We start from the raw sequence: 25174 nt of genomic DNA on the forward strand, positions 1-25174 counted from the left end.
AATAAAGCGATGCAAAAATAATTATTTTTTCCGTAAAATAGTTTTTATCGTATAAAAGCGCCAAAACATAAAAAATGATATAAATGAGGTGTCACTGTAATCGTACTGACCCGAAGAATAAAACTGCTTTATCAATTTTACCAAATGCGGAACGGTATAAACGCCTCCCCCAAAAGAAATTCATGAATAGCTGTTTTTTGGTCATTCTTCCTCACAAAAATCGGAATAAAAAGCGATCAAAAAATGTCACGTGCCTGAAAATGTTACCAATAAAATCGTCAACTCGTCCCGCAAAAAACATGACCTCACATGACTCTGTGGACCAAAATATGGAAAAATTATAGCTCTCAAAATGTGGTAACGCAAAAAATATTTTTTGCAATAAAAAGCGTCTTTCAGTGTGTGACGGCTGCCAATCATAAAAATCCGCTAAAAAACCCGCTATAAAAGTAAATCAAACCCCCCTTCATCACCCCCTTAGTTAGGGAAAAATTAAAAAAATGTATTTATATCCATTTTCCCGTTAGGGCTAGGGTTAGGGCTAGGGTTAGGGCTAGGGTTAGGGCTAGGGTTAGGGCTAGGGCTAGGGTTAGGGTTGGGGCTAGGGCTAGGGTTAGGGTTAGGGTTAGGGTTGGGGCTACAGTTAGGGTTGGGGCTACAGTTAGGGTTGGGGCTAAAGTTAGGGTTAGGGTTTAGATTACATTTACAGTTGGGAATAGGGTTGGGATTAGGGGTGTGTCAGGGTTAGGGGTGTGGTTAGGGTTACCGTTGGAATTAGGGTTAGGGGTGTGTTTGGATTAGGGCTTCAGTTATAATTGGAGGGTTTCCACTGTTTAGGCACATCAGGGGCTCTCCAAACACGACATGGCGTCCGATCTCAATTCCAGCCAATTCTGCGTTGAAAAAGTAAAACAGTGCTCCTTCCCTTCCGAGCTCTCCCGTGTGCCCAAACAGGGGTTTGCCCCAACATATGGGGTATCAGCGTACTCAGGACAAATAGGACAACAACTTTTGGGGTCCAATTTCTCCTGTTACCCTTGGGAAAAAACAAACTAGGGGCTAAAAAATAATTTTTGTAGGAAAAAAGAAAGATTTTTTATTTTCACGGCTCTGCGTTATAAACTGTAGTGAAACACTTGGGGGTTCAAAGTTCTCCCAACACATCTAGATGAGTTCCCTGGGGGGTCTAGTTTCCAATATGGGGTCACTTGTGGGGGGTTTCTACTGTTTAGGTACATTAGGGGCTCTGCAAACGCAATGTGACGCCTGCAGACTATTCCATTTAAGTCTGCATTCCAAATGGCACTCCTTCCCTTCCGAGCCCTCCCATGCACCCAAACGGTGGTTCCCTCCACATATGGGGTATCAGCGTACTCAGGACAAATTGGACAACAACTTTTGGGGTCGAATTTCTCCTCATACCCTCGGGAAAATACAAAACTGGGGGCTAAAAAATAATTTTTGTGGGAAAAAATTTTTGTTTTATTTTTACGGCTCTGCATTATAAACTTCTGTGAAGCCCTTGGTGGGTCAAAGCGCTCACCACACATCTAGATAAGTTCCTTAGGGGGTCTACTTTCCAAAATGGTGTCACTTGTGGGGGGTTTCAATGTTTAGGCACATCAGTGGCTCTCCAAACGCAACATGGCGTCCCATCTCAATTCCTGTCAATTTTGCATTGAAAAGTCAAACGGCGCTCCTTCCCTTCCGAGCTCTCCCATGCACCCAAACAGTGGTTTACCCCCATATATGGGGTATAAGCGTACTCAGGACAAATTGTACAACAACTTTTGGGGTCCAATTTCTTCTCTTACCCTTGGGAAAATAAAAAATTGGGGGCGAAAAGATAATTTTTGTGAAAAAATATGATTTTTTATTTTTATGGTTCTCCATTATAAACTTCTGTGAAGCACTTGGTGGGTCAAAGTGCTCACCACACCTCTAGATAAGTTCCTTAGGGGGTCTACTTTCCAAAATGGTGTCACTTGTGGGGGGTTTCAATGTTTAGGCACATCAGTGGCTCTCCAAACGCAACATGGCGTCCCATCTCAATTCCTGTCAATTTTGCATTGAAAAGTCAAACGGCGCTCCTTCCCTTCCGAGCTCTCCCATGCGCCCAAACAGTGGTTTATCCCCACATATGGGGTATCAGCGTACTCAGGACAAATTGTACAACAACTTTTGGGGTCCAATTTCTTCTCTTACCCTTGGGAAAATAAAAAATTGGGGGCGAAAAGATAATTTTTGTGAAAAAATATGATTTTTTATTTTTACGGTTCTGCATTATAAAGTTCTGTGAAGCACTTGGTGGGTCAAAGTGCTCACCACACCTCTAGATAAGTTCCTTAGGGGGTCTACTTTCCAAAATGTTGTCCCTTGTGGGGGGTTTCAATGTTTAGGCACATCAGGAGCTCTCCAAACGCAACATGGTGTCCCATCTCGATTCCAGTCAATTTTGCATTGAAAAGTCAAATGGCGCTCCTTCGCTTCCGAGCTCTGTCATGCGCCCAAACAGTGGTTTACCCCCACATATGGGGTATCGGTGTACTCAGAACAAATTGTACAACAACTTTTGCGGTCCATTTTCTCCTGTTACCCTTGGTAAAATAAAACAAATTGGAGCTGAATTAAATTTTTTGTGAAAAAAAGTTAAATGTTCATTTTTATTTAAACATTCCAAAAATTCCTGTGAAGCACCAGAAGGGTTAATAAACTTCTTGAATATGGTTTTGAGCACCATGAGGGGTGCAGTTTTTAAAATGGTGTCACACTTGGGTATTTTCTATCATATAGACCCCTCAAAATGACTTCAAATGAGATGTGGTCCCTAAAAAAAAATGGTGTTGTAAAAATGAGAAATTGCTGGTCAACTTTTAACCCTTATAACTCCCTAACAAAAAAAAATTTTGGTTCCAAAATTGTGCTGATGTAAAGTAAACATGTGGGAAATGTTACTTATTAAGTATTTTGTGGGACATATATCTGTGATTTAATTGCATAAAAATTCAAAGTTGGAAAATTGCGAAATTTTCATAATTTTCGCCAAATTTCCGTTTTTTTCACAAATAAACGCAAGTACTATCAAAGAATTTTTACCATTGTCATGAATTACAATATGTCACGAGAAAACAATGTCAGAATCACTGGAATCCATTGAAGCGTTCCAGAGTTATAACCTCATAAAGGGACAGTGGTCAGAATTGTAAAAATTGGCCCGGTCATTAACGTGCAAACCATCCTTGGGGGTAAAGGGGTTAAAATTGGCTAAAACAATCATTTATAAAAACTATTTTTCAAGCCAAATTCTTTGTGTTTCTCCAATCATTATGACATCATAGCCAATCATTATGTTCATTTAAAGCTAATAATTAAGTCAAATCAACACATATAGTTCAGTAATTCAATGTTGAATTTTATATATATATAGTATAGGAATAAACAAAACAACTACAACTGAGATACAGCATAATCCTGCCAGGGAGTAGCACCCTCAGGAGAAACAAAATAATTTGTGCAAATATCCCTCACTTTTAAGCCAGAAAGGGGACCCGTGGAGGAGGGCCATGTGGTGTAGGACTACCCACATTATTAGTCAACATGTCTTCAACACTATCAGCTGAAGAGCAATCATGATGTTGCCTAAAATTGTGTAAAACAACACACGCTTTTATTACTTCATTAACATTAGCCTCACTCAGCTGGATGGCAGACTGGAGGACATGCCATTTTGCACACAGAATCCCGAAGGCACACTCCACCAGTCGCCGTGGATGTAGATGTAGTCCGCCATAGGACAATCCAGTTGACAGGAAGCTGAAAGTACAGACCAAATAAGATTACCTAAGTAAAAAAAATACAGAATTAAAAACAAAACATTATAAATGTAAAAAGGCAGTATAAACAGTGTAACTTGCAAAATCTTCACTGGGTATGTAATTGAACATTGTAGATACATATATGTATCAGCTTTGTCTCTAATTTTCACATATAATTTTATGGAGCTGCTAAGAAACAACATAAAAAAGAAAATATCATCCACATACAATATATGAGGATGGTGACTTCATACCGTAAGGTAAGGAGAAGACGCTCCTCTGCGGATATGCATTTTCACATCCTGGTGTCCTAAAATGTTAGTCCTGGACGTACTGTCTACCACAAGATGTCAAAGGTTGGTATTGTTATTCGATAGTAAAGACAACATTTGTCAGGATCTGCCCGCAGAGCTCTATACAGCCTCTGAAAATGTCCTTTACTGTCTCAAAAGTTGAAGCACCCACATTCTTCTCCTCCTTTGTGGATCTACTATCACGGGGTATGGCTGGCCAAAGCGACGAGACAACACCCAGTTAAATAACACCCGCTGAGTTGTGGTGAAATGCAGCATGTCAGACATGGTGGCAACGTAACAACGATACACTAACAGATGCACACCAACAAAATTGCAAGATGGGAGGGTGCCACCTGTTGCAGAGGCTTTAAATAGGGTTGGTGAGGATGATTTAAATCAAATTCAGGCCAAAAAAACATTAAATGTCTATTTTGTAAGGTTGCGTGAAAATAACGCATTACGGATGTCATACGGATTACATACGCAGAAGTACATGCACAAAATACGCTGCCACACCCTGCCTGCGGATGACATACGGATCACTATTTTGGGAACATTTCTGCATATTACGCATGTAAAATACAGACCGTATTTCCCTACGCTGAGTGTGACACCGGCCTTAGAGTGACACAAGTTTGGGATCCAAGCCAATTGGATTTATTTACAATTTCTGCCCCATGTCCCTGGGAGCAGAAATGGGCTTTCTGCCTAAGATTGTTTAGTATAGGAATTTTGTGCATTGTTTTTTTTCTCTTTTTTATTTTTATAATTGTTTCTATGGGATCCAGTTGAATGAAATACGTCTGGAGGACTGCAGTGCTTGAGTAAATTGATTTTTCAACAATAAGTGTTACGTCCGCACATACTTACCTGCCTTCTCCTATCCCTCGGCGCATTCACGACCCTGTCCCTCGCCGCTCTGCTTCTTCCTTTGCTGGGTCACTGCGTCTGGTTTCTTTGCGCATGCGCGGTCGCGTCTCCTGCGTCGCTGAGCCTTCTGAGAGGTCGCGACCTGATGGCCCTGCCCCAACATGGCGGCGCCCATTGGGTATTTCTTCCCGGCGTCTTCCCAGGTAAGATGCCTTTGCTTTGTAGGTTCTCTGTCTTTTGTCAGCGTTCCTATGCCCTAGGCTCCCTTGTCTCTATATTATTCTCTACATTTTTCACTCTGTGTCTCCGCTTAGTCTGCCCTTTGTTCCAGCCGTCTCTGTTCTGCGTACCAGCTTAGTCCTGCCAAGTCCCGTGTTCCAGCCGTATCCCGCTAAAGTCCTGTGTTCCTGCCGTGTCCTGCCAAGTCCTGTGTTCCTGCCATATCCAGCTAAGTCCTGTGTTCCTGTCGTGTCCTGCCAGTCCTGTGTTCCAGCCATGTCCTGCCAAGTCCCGTGTTCCTGCCGTATCCTGCTAAAGTCCTGTGTTCCAGCCGTGTCCTGCCAAGTCCTGTGTTCCTGCTGTGTCCTGCCAAGTCCTGTGTTCCTGCCGTATCCTGCCTAGTCCCGTGTTCCTGCCATATCCAGCTAAGTCCTGTGTTCCTGTCGTTCCCAGCCAGTCCTTGCTCCATTGTCTCTCTCTTTCTCTCTTTTGGGTCGTCCCTTTGGCTCTAGATGTTGTGTCTCCATTCCCCCAAGGTCCTGCTCCTAACGCTCCCTGTATAGGGGGTGGTTCCATCTGGTCCGCTCTTCCTCGGGGGCTCTAGAGTCACGACCCAGAGGGTCCACTCTCGGATTCTACTCCGAATCCTTACAATAAGGCTTTTTTTAAAAGCATCTTTATCAAATGAAGAAAACTGATATGAATATCATTGTTTATACACATTTCATTTATATCCATTACTAGATGGTGGCCCGATTCTAACGCATCAGGTATTCTAGAATATGTAAGTATGTATGTACGTCGCGCTGTGAGTGGGGGTTAAATTCCGCTCCAATATCGCTGATTGGTCGCGCTCGGTTGGCCAATCAGCGAAGCGTGGTTCAAATATGGCGCCAATTCGCGGCCGGACTGCACCTGTCGCTGATTGGTCGCGGACGGCCGGGCACAACTAATGACCGAAGCAGTGTTTAAATACCGCTTCAATATCACTGATTGGTCGCGGCCAGCCGTGAGCTACCAATCACTGAAGCGGTGTTTAAATCCCATGCCAATATCGCTGATTGGTCGCGGCCTGCCGGGCACGACTAATGACCGAAGCGGTGTTTAAATACCATGCCAATATCGCTGATCGGGCGCGACCAATTAACGAAGCGTGAATTAAATCCTGTGTCAATTCACAGCTGGACTGCGTCTGTCGCTGATTGGTCACAGGATGTCGGGGGTTCGGGGTGCAGGATATAGCACAGCCACGTAGTATATAACACAGCCATGTAGTATATAGCACAGCTACGTAGTATGTAGTATATAGCACAGCCACGTAGTATATAGCACAGCCACGTACTATATAGCACAGCCACGTACTATATAACACAGCCCACGTACTATATAACACAGACAGCCATATAGTATATAGCATAGCCACGTACTATATAACACAGCCCACGTACTATATAACACAGACAGCAACGTAGTATATAGCAGAGCCACGTATCATATAGCACAGCCACGTAGCATATAGCAGCCACATAGTATGTAGCAGCCACGTAGTATATAGCAGCCATGTAGTATATAACACAGCCCACACAGTAAATAACACAGCCCACGCAGTATATCACACTGCCCACATAGTATACAGCAGTGTGGGCACCATATCTCTGTTAAAAAAAGAATTAAAATAAAAAAATAGTTGAGTACTCACCCTCCGGCGTCCACCGAAGCTGTCCCGATGCGTGCGAGGCTGCCGCCAGCTTCCATTCCCAGAGATGCATTGCAAAATTACCCAGATGACTTAGCGGTCTCATGAGACCGCTAAGTCTTCTGGATAATTTTGCAATGCATCTCTGGGAACGGAAGCTGGCGGCAGCCGCACGCATCAGCGGACGACAGAAGGTGAGAATAGCAGGTTTTTTGTTTTTTTATTATTTTTAACATTACATTTTTTTACTATTGATGCTGCATAGGCAGCATCAATAGTAAAAAGTTGGTCACACAGAGTTAATAGCAGCGTTAATGGAGTGTGTTACTATCCGCAAGATAAAAAGACTGCCGTCTTGAAAGACGCACCGCATGTGCTTACATGCAGGGAAATTCTCTCTATTTTGCTGTAACATCTGGATGCTGCGGATTGGACACTGCGGCTGTACGCAGCGTCTAATCCGCAGCAAATACCAAATCCTCACCGTGGAAACATACCATAATGGATAAACATGAAATGCAAAGTGATTGAACGAAAGAGAAATCTAAAACGGATGAATATCTGGTGTGACCACTCTTTGTAATTAAAAAGTATATAACAGTCAGTTTTTCCAGAAATACAGTACAGACCAAAAGTTTGGACACACCATCTCATTTAAAGATTTTTTCCGTATTTTCATGACTATGAAAATTGTAAAATTCACACTGAAGGCATCAAAACTATGAATTAACACATGTGGAATTATATACTTAACAAAAAAGTGTGAAACAACTGAAAATATGTCTTATTTTCTAGGTTCTTCAAAGTAGCCACCTTTTGCTTTGATGACTGTTTTGCACACTCTTGGCATTGTCTTGATGAGCATCAAGAGGTAGTCACCTGAAATGGTTTTCACTTCACAGGTGTGCCCTGTCAGGTTTAATAAGTGGGATTTCTTGCCTTATAAATGGGGTTGGGACCATCAGTTGTGTTGAGCAGAAGTCTGGTGGATACACAGCTGATAGTCCTTCTGAATAGACTGTTAGAATTTGTATTATGGCAAGAAAAAAGCAGCTAAGAAAAACGAGTGACCATCATTACTTTAAGAAATGAAGGTCAGTCAGTCCAAAAAATTGGAAAAACTTTGAAAGTGTCCCCAAGTGCAGTTTCAAAAACCATCAAGCGCTACAAAGAACCTGGCTCACATGAGGACCGCCCCAGGAAAGGAAGACCAAGAGTCACCTCTGCTTCTGAGGATAAGTTTATCCGAGTCACCAGTCTCAGAAATCGCAGATTAACAGCAGCTCAGATTAGAGACCAGGTCAATGCCACACAGAGTTCTAGCAGCAGATACATCTCTACAACAACTGTTAAGAGAAGACTTTGTGCAGCAAGCCTTCTTGGTAAAATAGCTGCTAGGAAACCACTGCTAAGGACAGGCAACAAGCAGGAGAGACTTGTTTGGGCTAAAGAATACAAGGAATGGACAATAGACCAGTGGAAATCTGTGCTTTGGTCTGATGAGTCCAAATTTGAGATCTTTGGTTCCAATCACCGTGTCTTTGTGTGACGCAGAAAAGGTGAACGGATGGACTCTACATGCCTGGATCCCACCGTGAAGCATGGAGGAGGAGGTATGATGGTGTTGGGTTGCTTTGCTGGTGAGACTGTTGGGGATTTATTCAAAACTGAAGGCATACTGAACCAGCATGGCTATCACAGCATCTTGCAGCGGCATGCTATTCCATCCGGTTTGCGTTTAGTTGGACCATCATTTATTTTTTAAAAAGACAATAACCCCAAACACACCTCCAGGCTGTGGAAGGGCTATTTTACCAAGAAGGAGAGTGATGGGGTGCTACGCCAGATGACCTGATGGTTTGGGGTGAGCTGGACCGCAGAGTGAAGGCAAAAGGGCCAACAAGTGCTAAGCATCTCTGGGAACTCCTTCAAGATTGTTGGAAGACCATTCCCAGTGACTACCTCTTGAAGCTCATCAAGAGAATGCCAAGAGTCTGCAAAGCAGTCATCAAAGCAAAAGGTGGCTACTTTGAAGAACCTAGAATATAAGACATATTTTCAGTTGTTTCACACTTTTTTGTTAAGTATATACTTCCACATGTGTTAATTCATAGTTTTGATGCCTTCAGTGTGAATTTACAATTTTCATAGTCATGAAAATACAGAAAAATCTTTAAATGAGAAGGTGTGTCCAAACTTTTGGTCTGTACTGTACTTGCAAGGGCGGACTTACCAATGGAGCAACTTTGTGAATTCGCAGGGGCTCTAGAGGTAAAGGGGCCCATCTCTACCACCAAAGCAAGTGGAATTGTGCATTATGATGAGCTTTTGGTTGCAAGATGCCCATGTATTGTTCTTGCACAGGAGTCGTCACAGTTTGTGAGGGAAATAGCCAGGGAGATTTCAAACATCTTGGGAGAACTTACCACAGATCTTCTATGCATGTAGGCTGCATAAACCCTTCTGTCTCTATGTAATCCATACCGACTCAATGATAATGAGATCAGATCTCTGTGGAGCTCATATCATCACTTGTACGACTCCGTGTTCTTCTTTAGGCCGGGGTCACACTTACGAGTGTGATACGAGAAACTCGAATGAGTCTCTCTCTCATCAACACCCCGCACTGCCTCCGGCACTCGGACTGGAATGTGCGGCTGCATAGAAATACATGCAGCCGCAGCTCTGGTACGAGTGCCGGTGGCAGTGCCAGCTGTTGATGAGAGAGACTCACGTAAGTTTCTCGCATCACACTCGCTAGTGTGACCCCGGCCTTACACTGAAGATAGTTGTTAACGACACTGGTTGTAGGTTTGATGTTGTCCTGCTGCAGAATAAATTTGGAGCCAATCAGAAGCCTCCCTGATAGCATTGCATGATGAATAAGTATCTGCCTTCATAAGATAATTATCTCCCCATAGGCCAAGATGCTGAGTAATTTATAGGGTTGTCGAGAAATGTGTAAGGCACCCTTCATACGTCCTGATATTTCTGGTACTGGAAAAACAGCATCGGTGTGATCGGTGTCCGCGTGCCATCCGTATGACCACGTGACACCATAACGTGTGGCCTGTGCATGTCCATGCACACCATCAGTGTGACAAGTACTGGAATTGAATGAAGAATACAAATGAAAGATGTTTAGGTGTTAAATGTGCTAAGAAAAAGTTAGATTCATCCACTGATAGAATGTAAAAAATGCAGACAAGCACTCAGCATCGGACTGGAGCACCTTGGGCCCACCAGAGAAAATGATTCTTGGGGCTCACTATGTAGCTACATAGAAATAGATACAAGACCACCAATTGTGCGGTAAAAAGTGCTAATATCAGGGTATAATATAAGGTAGTACACGTCTTAATTATGTAGCAAGGGTTGCGGTAGCACCCTCGCAGAATATAATTTAGCCCCCTCATAAAATATAACGCAGTCCCCTCTAATAGAATATAATGCAGCACCCCACAAAATATAATGCAACCCCCTCAGGTATAACACAGTCCCCACCATAGAATATCATGTAGCACCCTCATAGGGTATAATGCAGCCCCCTCATATACTTTAATGCAGCCACCACAGAATATAATGTAGTCAACTGAGAGAATGCAGCTCCACCACAGAATATAATGCAGCCCCCCATAGAGTATACTGTAGCCCCCTCACATAGTATGATGTAGCCCCCATAATATAATGTAGTCCCCTGAGAATAATGCAGTCCCCCCACAGAATATAATGTAGCCCCCTCATAAAGTATAATGCAGCCTCTCTCCACCCCCATCATTGTCCTCATCACCACCTCCATCATTGCCTTCTCCCCCACCACCCCTATCATTCTCCCCCACCACCTCCATCACTGCCCATTCCACCACCTGCATCATTGCCTCCTCCCCCACCATCATTGTCCATTTCATCACCTCCATCATTGCCTCCCCCGACCACCATCATTGTCTCCCCACCACCATCCTTGCCTCCCCACCACCATCCTTGCCCATCACCTCCATCATTGCCTCCCCCCACCACAATTGCCCATCACCTCCATCATTGCCTCCCCCCACCACCATTGCCCATCACCTCCATCATTGCCTCCCCCCACCACCATCATTGCCCATCACCTCCATCATTGCCTCCTCTCACCCTCATTGCCCATCACCTCCATCATTCCCTCCCTCACCATGATTGCCCATCACCTCTTTCATTGTCTCCCCCACCATCACTGCCCATCACTTCCATAATTGCCTGCCCTCACCTCCATCATTGCCTCCCCACCACCACCATCATGCCCATCAGCTCCATCATTGTTTTCCCCCACCATCATTGCCCATCACCTCCGTCATTGTCTCCCTCAACCACCATCATTGCCCATCACCTCCATCATTGTCTCCCCCCACCAATATCATTGTCCTTCACCACACACACGCAGCTCACCACAGCTCATCACACACACACTGTCTCACACACACTCTCTCTCTCTCACACACACACACACACACTCACACACACTCTCTCTCACACACACACACAGACACACACACACACAGGCATTCACGCAGCACAGCTCACCTCCCCACAGCAGCAGCTCATTCCAGCAGCCTCTTCCTCGCTGGATTCCTGGAAGCTTTCTGACTGAGACAGCAACACGCTGGATGATGACATCATCCAGCTGGGCTGTCTGTCTCAGACAGGAAGCAGGATGCCGGGAGGTGAGCTGCTCTGTGAGTCTGTGTGCCTGCTTGTGTATGTGTGCGGTGCTGTGCTGTGTGTGTCTGGGTGTGCGGTACTTTGTGAGTGTGTGCGTGTGTGTGTGTGGTGCGGCTTTACATGCGGGCAGTGTTAGCTGCACCCTGCAGCTAACGCTGCCCGCTATTAAAGAGAAATGGTATTCACACCTCTCCACGCCCATAGGGGCGTGGGGAAGCGTGAATATTCATTTGGCTTTAGCAGCGGGGACAGGATCCTGTCTCCAACTGCCGCTACTGGCACAGGGCGGGCCCCCTTGACTCAGGGGCCCTATAGCCACTGGCAAGGGGCCCCTGGAGCAGTGGGGGCCCTAGGAAGCTGCTGGCCGGTATGCCAGCAGGTGTCAGTGCCTGGGCCCACCGGAGAATCCTCTGGTTCCCCGGTGGGCCAGTCCAAGCCTGCAAGCACTCCTTTTTAATAAAAAAATTAAAAAAATGAAAGGCTCACACTTAGAGCTGAAAGCCCATATAGGCTATTAACTCCTTCATGACCAGAGCTTTTTTCGTTTTTGCGGTTTCGTTTTTTGCTCCCCTTCTTCCCAGAGCCATAATTTTTTAATTTTTCAGTCAATATGGTCATTTGAGGGGTTATTTTTTGTGGGACAAGTTGTACTTTTGAACGACACTATTAGTTTTAACAAAGTGTACTGGAAAACGGGAAAAAAATTAAAAGTGCAGTGAAATTGCAAAAAAAGTGCAATCCCACTTTTTTTCACCATGTTCTCTAAATGGTTAGGGATGAGCTAGCAAGGTGCAGGGACAGGTAGTGATGGCTACTTGCGGACATGTGCGGAACTTGCGGTTTTGCACTTGCGGTGAGACAAAAAACACTGCTAGCAGCGTTTTTTTATATTGCTGCAACTACCGCATTTTAAGGATCGTGGCAAAACCGCAAGTGCCACACATGTCCGCAAGTCCCATAGGGAATGAATGAGGCCGAAAGCAGTGTTGCCGTAAGTGATCTGTTACGCGGCAGATGCAGAAAAACCCACCGGATCTGCCGCAAATGGCAAAAATCGCTGATGTGAATGTAGCCTAAGTCACTTCTGACAGTGTCTGCATTAGTCATACTCACCAAAGGGGGAGGCAGCACTTAAAGTGCCTAAGGCGGCATAAACTCTAAATACGGCCCTCTTTGACAAACATCCAGAATTTCCAGCACAGTCTCTAAAAATTGGTCAATTTTTTGCCTTGTCTGTAATAAAAATATGAGGCGTCCATGATTTTTTTTTTTAAGATAAAGAAAACTATATACAGCTTATTTTGACTGTAATCATCACCATTTTAGAGTTTACAGTGAATGCAGCTGATATCTTCATATTAGAATTTTGGGATGTAGAGAAATGTAACATAACATTTTCCAATGTGTCCTTAAAAATATTGTCTGTTTGTGATTTTTTAATAAACTGCCCAGAAAAAATAAAAAGTCAAATTGGCAACCCTGCTTGTAGATAGAGATGAGTGAATCTGTTCAGGTTCCTCCTTATTCGGCAAGCTATAGCGCTTACCGAATAAACTGCAGAGGGAACCCAGCTACCTGGATCCCTCCCGCTGATCAGCTGTCCGGCTCTGCAGCTGCATGTGTCGCAGCTGTTTCACTGTCACAACACATGCATGGAGAGCCCAACAAACAGGCTTTCCATGCATGTGTTGTGACTGACACATGCATCTGCGGCGCCGTACAGCTGATCAGTAGGAGCGATCCAGGTAGCTGGGTTCCCTCTGCAGTTTTACGGTAAGCGTTATAGCTTGCCAAATAAAAAGGGACTCGAACAGATTCGCTCATCTCTACTTGTAGATCCCACACTAAATAACAACATGTAATGCCAATCAGCAGCTTTGTTATGTATTAAAAGAGGCAGGAAGGTAATTCTACCATGTTACAAAGCATTAGTGCTTGTAATTCAGTTCTGGGCACCAGTTCATTGACAGTATGCCAGGATACTTGTATAAATGCATTGTAAAGTGCTGCAGAATATGTTGGCGCTATATAAATAAAAATTATTATTATTATTATTATTAAATGTATAAAATTCATGTTCTGAATGTGGATTCAAATGACTAACACTTGGGATCTGAAGGTAAAATCTTGCTCTTTTGGGTAGACTGGATCATGCAATGTGAATACACCTATACCCTATTATCATTTCCAATCTCTCGGTTGAACTTGATGGACGTTTTTTTTTAACAACTGTCCTAATGATGTAACTATTTAACACACGGCAACTATTAAAAAGACAGTTCCGTGGCACAATATTGTTAGCATAGCACACCCACATGTTTGTCTAGCACACTTCTCATTCAAACTGAAAAAGAATAGCTATGTTAAACTAATAGTGCAGATCACCATTATGATGACCATCTTATTGATGCTGGTTACATCTGTATGTCCAATTTTGGCCAATCTGTTGGTTTGGCATTGATTAGCTTCTGGGAAAAATTAGATCGGCCAGCAGTTATTGTTCTCCTATCAGTAAATGCAAATGTAAAATACTTTATTAATTTTGAAACTCTGAATAGATCGTGTCCAGTCTAAACGTAGGCCCAGGTCTTTGGAGCAATTTTATGAGAAGTGATCCTACGAAAGCCTATCAAACTGCATGACAACAGTACATAATCTTGCAATCAGGACATAACTTCATGATTTTTAATGCTTGACATCAAGCTACAATTTTGATACAAAGTGGCGAAATGTTTAGGATCACTTCTAATTACAGTATGTGTACCAGATCTTTGTATACAAGACAACGATGGAGGGTGTCCATGGCATGACTCAGGACAAATGTTATTCTCTGGAAATAAATATTAAAGGGACATTTTAATAGCTATACATAGGTCTAGAAAACCACACAGGAAACATCGTGGGACAGGGTACAAAAACACTACAGTACATCATTGAAATAATGGAAAGTTGTCTAAACAGCACAAGGTTACATACGGTACATCTGCTTCATCTGCATCTGCATACGGTACATCTGCTTCAAAAAGAAGCCATATTGAGTGTATCTGCTTTACAGACAGCTCACTTGTCAGATTCATGGGAACTATTGATCCAGGTTAATTAGAATTTATGTTCATTGACAGGAACTAACACAAAACATGGCCTGCGATGCAAAGCCTGCAAAATGAGCATTCATCACAAATGTACAGAAACAATTGGTTCACAGCGCTGCATGGGAAAACTGGTAAGTCAACAAATGTACCCTGACTTAGGCTCTTTCTGTGAATATAAAATCTCAGCACGACTGTGGGACTAATTATTTGTAAAGGGAGACATTTAAAAGAATGAGGTGCAAAATGTTATACAAAATAGGACGAATTATCTTGAAATTGCTCGCTGAATGAATGTATAATTATTATTGATAACCCTTTATAGACAGGCCTAATTTAGCCTTAATGATCAAACAGATTACTTACCGGTATTTAATTTAATTTTTTATAATAGCATTTCAGGAGTCATAATATTTTTTTTCATTAAAATAGCTGTTACTTGCAGGACAGATTGTATTTCCCTGTGACACCATTTTTGGGTATATATGGTACACACTATAAAACACATATCTTTTTTTAGGTAACAAGTGCAAAAAGGTAGATTTCATTGGTACCATTTTGGGGTACATATTTATATTCAGTACATTTTAATTACACAATATTTTCATTTTTAAGCACCATTCATGATTAATAGGGAATTTGTCACAAAATTTGACCTATTGACAACTATTAACCCCTTCATGACCCAGCCTATTTTGACCTTAAAGACCTTGCCGTTTTTTGCAATTCTGACCAGTGTCCCTTTATGAGGTAATAACTCAGGAACGCTTCAACGGATCCTAGCGGTTCTGAGATTGTTTTTTCGTGACATATTGGGCTTCATGTTAGTGGTAAATTTAGGTCAATAAATTCTGCGTTTATTTGTGATAAAAACGGAAATTTGGCGAAAATTTTGAAAATTTCGCAATTTTCACATTTTGAATTTTTATTCTGTTAAACCAGAGAGATATGTGACACAAAATAGTTAATAAATAACATTTCCCACATGTTTACTTTACATCAGCACAATTTTGGAAACAAAATTTTTTTTTGTTAGGAAGTTATAAGGGTTAAAATTTGACCAGCGATTTGTCATTTTTACAACGAAATTTACAAAACCATTTTTTTTAGGGACCACCTCACATTTGAAGTCAGTTTGAGGGGTCTATATGGCTGAAAATACCCAAAAGTGACACCATTCTAAAAACTGCACCCCTCAAGGTACTCAAAACCACATTCAAGAAGTTTATTAACCCTTCTGGTGCTTCACAGCAGCAGAAGCAACAAGGAAGGAAAAAATGAACATTTAACTTTTTAGTCACAAAAATTATCTTTTAGCAACATTTTTTTATTTTCCCAATGGTAAAAGGAGAAACTGAACCATGAAAGTTGTTGTCCAATTTGTCCTGAGTACGCTGATACCTCATATGTGGGGGTAAACCACTGTTTGGGCGCACGGCAGGGCTTGGAAGGGAAGGAGCGCCATTTGACTTTTTGAATCAAAAATTGGCTCAACTCTTTAGCGGACACCATGTCACGTTTGGAGAGCACCCGTGTGCCTAAAAATTGGAGCTCCCCCACAAGTGACCCCATTTTGGAAACTAGACGCCCCAAGGAACTTATCTAGATGCATAGTGAGCACTTTGAACCCCCAGGTGCTTCACAAATTGATCCGTAAAAATGAAAAAGTACTTTTTTTTCACAAAAAAATTCTTTTAGCCTCAATTTTTTCATTTTCACATGGGCAACAGGATAAAATGGATCCTAAAATGTGTTGGGCAATTTCTCCTGAGTACACCAATACCTCACATGTGGGGGTAAACCACTGTTTGGGCACATGGTAAGGCTCGGAAGGGAAGGAGCGCCATTTGACTTTTTGAATGAAAAATTATTTCCATCGTTAGCGGACACCATGTCGCGTTTGGATAGCTCCTGTGTGCCTAAACATTGGCGCTCCCCCACAAGTGACCCCATTTTGGAAACTAGACCCCCCAAGGAACTTATTTAGATGCCTAGTGAGCACTTTAAACCCTCAGATGCTTCACAAATTGATCTGTAAAAATGAAAAAGTACTTTTTTTTCACAAAAAAATTCTTTTCGCCTCAATTTTTTCATTTTCACATGGGCAGTAGGATAAAATGGATCATAAAATTTGTTGGGCAATTTCTCCCGAGTACGCCGATACCTCATATGTGGGGGTAAACCACTGTTTGGGCACTCGGCAGGGCTCGTAAGGGAAGGCGCGCCATTTGACTTTTTGAATGGAAAATTAGCTCCAATTGTTAGCGGACACCATGTCGCGTTTGGAGAGCCCCTGTGTGCCTAAACATTGGAGCTCCCCCACAAGTGACCCCATTTTGGAAACTAGACCCCCCAAGGAACTTATCTAGATGCACATTGAGCACTTTAAACCCCCAGGTGCTTCACAGAAGTTTATAACGCAGAGCCATGAAAATAAAAAATAATTTTTCTTTCCTCAAAAATGATTTTTTAGCCTGGAATTTCCTATTTTGCCAAGGATAATAGGAGAAATTGGACCCCAAATATTGTTGTCCAGTTTGTCCTGAGTACGCTGATACCCCATATGTGGGGGTAAACCACTGTTTGGGCGCACGGCAGGGCTCGGAAGGGATGGCATGCCATTTGGCTTTTTAAATGGAAAATTAGCTCCAATCATTAGCGGACACCATGTCACGTTTGGAGAGCCCCTGTGTGCCTAAACATTGGAGATCCCCCAGAAATGACCCAATTTTGGAAACTAGACCCCCAAAGGAACTAATCTAGATGTGTGGTGAGGACTTTGAACCCCCAAGTGCTTCACAGAAGTTTATAACGCAGAGCCATGAAAATAAAATAAAAAATTATTTTCTCAAAAATGATCTTTTAGCCTGCAATTTTTTATTTTTCCAAGGGTAACAGGAGAAATTTGACCCCAAAAGTTGTTGTCCAGTTTCTCCTGAGTACGCTGATACCCCATATGTGGGGGTAAATCACTGTTTGGGCACATGCCGGGGCTCGGAAGTGAAGTAGTGACGTTTAGAAATGCAGACTTTGATGGAATGCTCTGTGGGCGTCACGTTGCGTTTGCAGAGCCCCTGATGTGGCTTAACAGTAGAAACCCCCCACAAGTGACCCCATTTTGGAAACTAGACCCCCAAAGGAACTTATCTAGATGTGTGGTGAGCACTTTGAACCCCCAAGTGCTTCATAGAAGTTTATAATGCAGAGCCGTGAAAATAATAAATACGTTTTCTTTCCTCAAAAATAATTATTTAGCCCAGAATTTTTTATTTTCCCAAGGGTAACAGGAGAAATTGGACCCCAATAGTTGTTGTCCAGTTTCTCCTGAGTACGCTGATACCCCATGTGTGGGGGTAAACCACTGTTTGGGCACACGTCGGGGCTCAGAAGGGAAGTAGTGACTTTTGAAATGCAGACTTTGATGGAATGGTCTGCGGGCGTCACATTGCGTTTGCAGAGCCCCTGGTGTGCCTAAACAGTAGAAACCCCCCACAAGTGACCCCATTTTAGAAACTAGACCCCCCAAGGAACTTATCTAGATATGTGGTGAGCACTTTGAACCCCCAAGTGCTTCACAGACGTTTACGCAGAGCCGTGAAAATAAAAAATCATTTTTCTTTCCTCAAAAATGATGTTTTAGCAAGCATTTTTTTAGATTCACAAGGGTAACAGGAGAAATTGGACCCCAGTAATTGTTGCGCAGTTTATCCTGAGTACACTGATACCCCATATGTGGGGGTAAACCACTGTTTGGGCACACTTCAGGGCTCGGAAGTGAGGGAGCACCATTTGACTTTTTGAATACGAGATTGGCTGGAATCAATGGTGGCGCCATGTTGCGTTTGGAGACCCCTGATGTGCCTAAACAGTGGTAACCCCTCAATTCTACCTCCAACACTAACCCCCCCACACCCCTAACCCTAATCCCAACTGTAGCCATAACCCTAATCACAACCCTAACCACAACCCTAATTCCAACCCTAACCCTAAGGCTATGTGCCCACGTTGCGGATTCGTGTGAGATATTTCCGCACCATTTTTGAAAAATCCGCGGGTAAAAGGCACTGCGTTTTACCTGCAGATTTTCCGCGGATTTCCAGTGTTTTTTGTGCGGATTTCACCTGCGGATTCCTATTGAGGAACAGGTGTAAAAAGCCGCGGAATCCGCACAAAGAATTGACATGCTGCGGAAAATACAACGCAGCGTTTCCGCGCGGTATTTTCTGCACCATGGGCACAGCGGATTTGGTTTTTCATATGTTTACATGGTACTGTAAACCTGATGGAATACTGCTGCGAATCCGCAGCGGCCAATCCGCAGCCAAATGCGCACCGTGTGAACATAGCCTAATTCTAAAGGTATGTGCACACGCTGCGGAAAACGCTGCAGATCCGCAGCAGTTTCCCATGAGTTTACAGTTCAATGTAAACCTACGGGAAACAAAAATCGCTGTACACATGCTGCGGAAAAACTGCACGGAAATGCAGCGGTTTACATTCCGCAGCATGTCACTTCTTTGTGCGGATTCCGCAGCGGTTTTACAACTGCTCAAATAGAAAATCGCAATTGTAAAACCGCAGTGAAATGCGCAGAAAAAAACGCGGTAAATCCGCCATAAATCCGCAGCGGTTTAGCACTGCGGATTTATCAAATCCGCAGCGGAAAAATCCGCAGAGGACCAGAATACGTGTGCACATACCGAAACCCTAACCCTAGCCCTAAACCTACCCCTAACCCTAGCCCTACCCCTAACCCTAGCCCTAACCCTAGCCCTAACCCTAACCCTAACCCTAGCCCTAACCCTAGCCCTACCCCTAACCCTACCCCTAGCCCTAACCCTAGCCCTAACCCTAACCCTACCCGTAACCCTAACCCTAGCCCTAACCCTAACCCTAACCCTAACCCTACCCCTAACCCTAACCCTATTCTAACATTAGTGGAAAAAAAAAATTTTCTTTATTTTTTTATTGTCCCTACCTATGGGGGTGACAAAGGGGGGGGGTCATGTATTATTTTTTTTATTTTGATCACTGAGATATAATCTATCTCAGTGATCAAAATGCACTTTGGAACGAATCTGCCGGCCGGCAGATTCGGCGGGCGCACTGCGCATGCGCCCGCCATTTTGGAAGATGGCGGCGCCCAGGGAGAAGACGGACGGGACCCCGGCTGGATCGGTAAGTATGATGGGGTGGGGGGGGACTACGGGGGGGGATCGGAGCACGGGGGGGGATCGGAGCACGGGGGGGGAATCGGAGCGCGGCAGGTGTGGAACGGAGCACGGGGGGCGTGGAACGGAGCACGGGGGGGCTGGAACGGAGCATGGGGGGGTGGAACGGAGCACGGGGGGGTGGATCTGAATGCAGGGGGGGTGATTGGAGCACGGGGGGGTGATTGGAGCACGGGGGGAGCGGACAAGAGCACGGGGGGAGCGGAGCACTGGATGGAGGGGAGCCGGAGCAGTGTACCGGCCAGATCGGGGGGCTGGGGGGGCGATCGGTGGGGTGGGGTGGGGGCACACTAGTATTTCCAGCCATGGCCGATGATATTGCAGCATCGGCCATGGCTGGATTGTAATATTTCACCCGTTATAATGGGTGAAATATTACAAATCGCTCTGATTGGCAGTTTCACTTTCAACAGCCAATCAGAGCGATCGTAGCCACGAGGGGGTGAAGCCACCCCCCCTGGGCTAAACTACCACTCCCCCTGTCCCTGCAGATCGGGTGAAATGGGAGTTAACCCTTTCATCCGATCTGCAGGGACGCGATCTTTCTGTGACACAGCATATGCGTCACAGGTCGGATTGGCACCGACTTTCATGACGCATACGCTGTGTCACAGGTCGGGAAGGGGTTAATATGGGCATACAGGTTACAGACTGCTGAAAAAGTCATCCCTGTATGTCTTCTTGAAAACAATTTTTGCCTTTTTCTGAGCTCTGCCATTTTGGAACAATATTTTAATCCTATATACCTGTGAGTTGGAAGCTGAAGTTGAGAGGAACCTGCAGATGTGTCACTGATAACCACACCGCTCTGAAAAGATGAGATCAAGAGAGCAGAGAGCGGCCATTACACATCACACTGGTAACTCCCTATTCATGTAAAATAATCTCTGGAGGCAGAGTTATCTTCCAGGTACCATTCTTCCCAGAGCCTGGAAGAGGTCATTTATATAAAGTGATAAAAGATGATTTCTCAACAACAAGGCATCTGATATGAGGCATTGATTACTTCTTTCAGCAGTCTAAAATGTAGTGATAAACTCCCTTTAAGTCTAATTGATTTTCTAATTTTTCTCTGCAAGACAATATGATAATGACAATCCCACATTTTGCAGATTTTTTATGCTTACATTTAAAATATATATTTATATAGTCATGCCACCCTTGAAATGTTTACAGAAAACAAAGTATTTCTTCCAGAAAATTAATGCAATTACTGTAAACATGTTTTGTTATAAACATGTTTCTTCCCTTTGTGTGTATTGGAAAAGCATAAAACAAACAGAGCAAAAAGACAAACTGGACAGAATTTCAAACAAAATCCCCAAAATGGGCAAAAAATGTTGGCACCTTTCTAAAATTGTAGGTAAACAACTTTGTTTCAAGCATGGAATGCTTGGTGAAACTCAGCTATGGCAAGTAACACGAGTGGACAATAATAAAAATCACATCTGAAACCAGATACAAAGGGGAGAAGTTATCTCAATCTTTGCATTTTGTGTCTGTGTGTGCCAGACTAAGCATGGAGAGAGAGAGAGAGAGGAGAAGAGAACTGTCTAAAGATTGAGAACTAAAATTGTTGAACAATATCAACAATCTCAAGGTTACAAGTCCATCTCCAGAGATTCTGATGTTCCTTTGTCCATGGTACGCGACATAATCAAGAAGTTTACAAACCAAGGCACTGTAATCTCTCTGAGTGTGGAAGGCAGAAGCACATTAATGAAAGGTTTCAATGCAGTAAAGTCCAGATGGTGGATAAGAAGCCAAAATGAAGTTCCAAAAATATTCAAGCTGTCCTGCAGGCTCAGGTTGTATCAGCATGAACTATCCATTGACATTTGAATTAAATAAAATGCTATGGCTGGAGACCCAGGATGACACAGAGACATAAAAGAGCTAGGCAGCAGTTTTCCAAAATAGACATGGGTAAGCCAAAATCCTTCTGGTAAAGCGTCTTGTGGACAGATGAGACCAAGAAAGAACTTTTTGATAAAACATAACTTTCTACTGTTTATCTAAAATGGAATGAGGCTTACAGAGAAAAGAACACAGTACCTACAGTCAAATATGGTGGAAGCTCAAAGATGTTTTGGGGTTGTTTTGCTGCTTCTGGCACAAGATGCTTTGACTGTGTTCAAAGCATTATGAAATATGAAGACTACCAAAGCATTTTTGGTCGCAATGTAGTGCCCAGTGTAAGTAAGCTGGTTTTACATCCGAGGTCATGGGTCTTCCAGCAGGACAATGACCCTAAACATACTTCAATAATCATCCAGAAATCAATAGAAACAAAGTGCTGGACAGTTCTGAAGTGGCCAACAATGAGTCTGGATCTAAATACCTTTGAACACCTGTGGAGAGATCTTAAAATTGCTGTTCGGAGAAGACACCCTTCAAATATGAAAGACATGGAGTAGTTTACAAAAGAAGAATGGTCAAAAATTCCAATTGAGAGGTGTAAAAAGCTTGTTGATGGTTATAAGAAAAGATTGATTGCAGTTATTTATTCCAAAGGGTGTGCCACCAAATATCAAGTTGAGGGTGCCAACAATATTGTCCTTCCCATTTTTAGGGTTTTCTGTGACATTATTTCCATTTTGCTATTTTTCTCAGGGTTTGTTTGTGCTGTTTAATACACACAAAGGAAATACACTTCTGTATAACAAAACTTGTAATTGAAATAACTTTCTTGAGAAATACTTCATTTTCTGTAACAATTTCAAGGGTGACAACGCTCTCAGCCACGACTGTGTGTGTATGTATATATATATATATATATATATATATATATATATACAGTATATATATTTTCTGTAAACAAAGTTGTGCTTGACTTTATTGGTGGGACAAGCTTTTTTATTATTGCTCTTTTTCAGTACATTTGACTCCTTCATCACTTTTTATTAAATTCTTTGAGTCAGATGAACAAAAAAAAGCAGCAATTCTAATACGTTTTTTATTTTTTCCCTCACCATGCTGGAAATACAATGGTATCTTTTTATAGTACGAGTTAATACAATTGTGATACTCAATTCATATTGATTTTTTAAGGTTTCCATAAAAGAAAATCACTTTTTAAAGAAAATGTGAATATTTTTTCATTGTCTTTTTAAGATAAGCAGATCTGACAGTTCAAATTTGTCAAATTGGGCAAATTTTCCCAGAAAATTAAATTTGTAGCAAAGTTATTCTTCTCAAATTGAATGTCCCTTATTATTCTCTAACTTCTCCCCAGACCATAGAGCATGTAAAATAAACAAAAAAGGAAGTACCTCACCGCTCAACTGTCCAGTCCTCAGCACAATCTCTTCTTTCCCCTGTTGATAGTCACATGTTGCAGCCTGTTTACTCACGATGTCACTGATATGCAACATGCAATGAACTTTGAGGCCTAGTTGCCTCCAGGAGAACTGGAGATCAGACGGCAGAAAAAAAAGAGGCCCTGGGGATGGGATGGTGGACAGGGGGCAATGCTGCACACCAACCAGTTCTACTCTTTCCACTGTTGCATCTTCCATTTTTTTTCACTCTTGGTTAGTATTTTAGGCCACGACTAGGCTTCGGAGGTCACTGCATGTCATACATCTTTGATGTCGTGACATGACTATTTAAGGCTGGGTCACTGCAGGAAGTCCCAGACTAGAGCGAAAAGGCCGGAAAACACAGCTAGCTATAGGTAAAAGAAGAGACTACTTTATGGACTGGAAGATAGGCAACAAGCAGCGGTGCGGCTGGACAGGAAAGCAGTGAGGTGATTATACTTTTTTTGTTTTGTTTTGTAAACTTTCTCCAACCCCCTACAGTTCAGCCAAATGGGGTTTGATGAATGCTTGCAAATCGAATTTACAAAAATCAAAATTCTCAAATAATTAGGATTTTTGTATATGCGAGTAGAATTAAAATCCATTCAAATAAATTTACTCATCTCTGTCATATTCTGAAATCCATAATATTTTAATTTTTCACTTTATAGATCTGTTTGAGTGTTTGTTTTTTGGCAAAGCAAACTGTTGTTTTTTACTGGTACTATTTTGGGATATACATTACTTTTTGATCACTTTTTATTTCATTTTTTTGTGATGAATAAAAACAGCAATTCTGGCACTGTTTTTACTGTTTTGTGCAGTTCACCGGGATATTTGGTGTTATTTTACAGGTTTTTAAAATATCTTTTAGAATATTTATTAGTCCCCCAATGGTACTTAAGCATCCAATCCTTTGATTGCATAGGTAATGGCTTATATCATGCAGTGTATTACCCCATCCTCTCAGTGTTATGCTGACAATAAGCCTATTAGATGTCACTTTAGGCATTATGTAATAGACATTCCTATGTGTCAGACACGGAGGCCGCAAGACATTGCTATTTCGCAATCAGACTTTGTGTTGGGCAATGGGCTGACAGAGGGAGCTCTTTGTCTTTGCCAAAACTCTCATCTGCACCTGTCACTTATTGACAGTGGTAAATGAGAGGTTAAACTCCCGGCATTGAAGGGTAACAATGTTTTGAACTTTTTAATTTCAGGCTCCATATCTCACCATCTACTACTGCTTTGATTGTGAGACTACCATCATTTTATAGACAATCATAATGGCTATCTCATACATATCTTTGACTTGCAACTATTCAGCATACGATTAGTTATGCAGATTCTTGTCATGTCACTGCGTTGTTACAGTTTTCCTCCTTCAGGTGGAAAAATATTTTTCTTCCTGAATACTTCAAAATACAATCTCACATTCCGTTTTAGCTCATTGTATTATTAGGTTGATTCCCAAATGAAAGGCTATTGGTTTGAATCGAGGAGCAGCCATGAAGACGATTTCCCAAGAAAAGAGAAACAGCATCATCCTGCTCATCGATAGCATTCTCTTGGCCAAGACAATTGCCAAACTGCATCATATGAGTGCCAAGACAGTTGGAAGCATACGATATGAAATCCGTCCATCCATTCAGAAGCCAAAAGGTGGACATCCAGGCAAAATATCGGCGTCAACAAGTCAGCTCTTTCCAAGGTCTATCAGTTCTGGTGCGACAAACACGGCAGTGGAGGTGGCCCATATGCTGCATGATAGTGAGATCACAGACATTGATGCAAGCACCGTGCAACGCACGTTATACAAGTCTAGAATGGTGTCCTGAAAAAAGTTGAAGAAGTTTCAACTTCAATTAATATTGTCAGAAGAAGTGTTGGTTCGTGTTTGCAAACAAGTATGAAAAGTGAACATTTAAAGATTTGAAACGGGTGATTTGGAGCGATGA

At 42.7% G+C, this 25174-nt stretch overlaps 1 protein-coding gene across 1 annotated transcript in view; it reads left to right on the plus strand.

The window, feature by feature from the left end:
* Nucleotides 1–25174, plus strand: part of STAC (SH3 and cysteine rich domain) — a 550486-nt gene that overhangs the window by 253504 nt on the left and 271808 nt on the right. Inside the window, exon 3 of the mRNA XM_069730312.1 lies at nt 14714–14814. Within this exon, the coding sequence (XP_069586413.1) occupies nt 14714–14814 (101 nt within the window). The remainder of the gene's footprint in view (nt 1–14713; nt 14815–25174) is intronic.

The sequence above is a fragment of the Ranitomeya imitator genome, chromosome 6 (assembly GCF_032444005.1).
Source record: "Ranitomeya imitator isolate aRanImi1 chromosome 6, aRanImi1.pri, whole genome shotgun sequence".
Taxonomy (NCBI): Eukaryota; Metazoa; Chordata; class Amphibia; order Anura; family Dendrobatidae; genus Ranitomeya; species Ranitomeya imitator.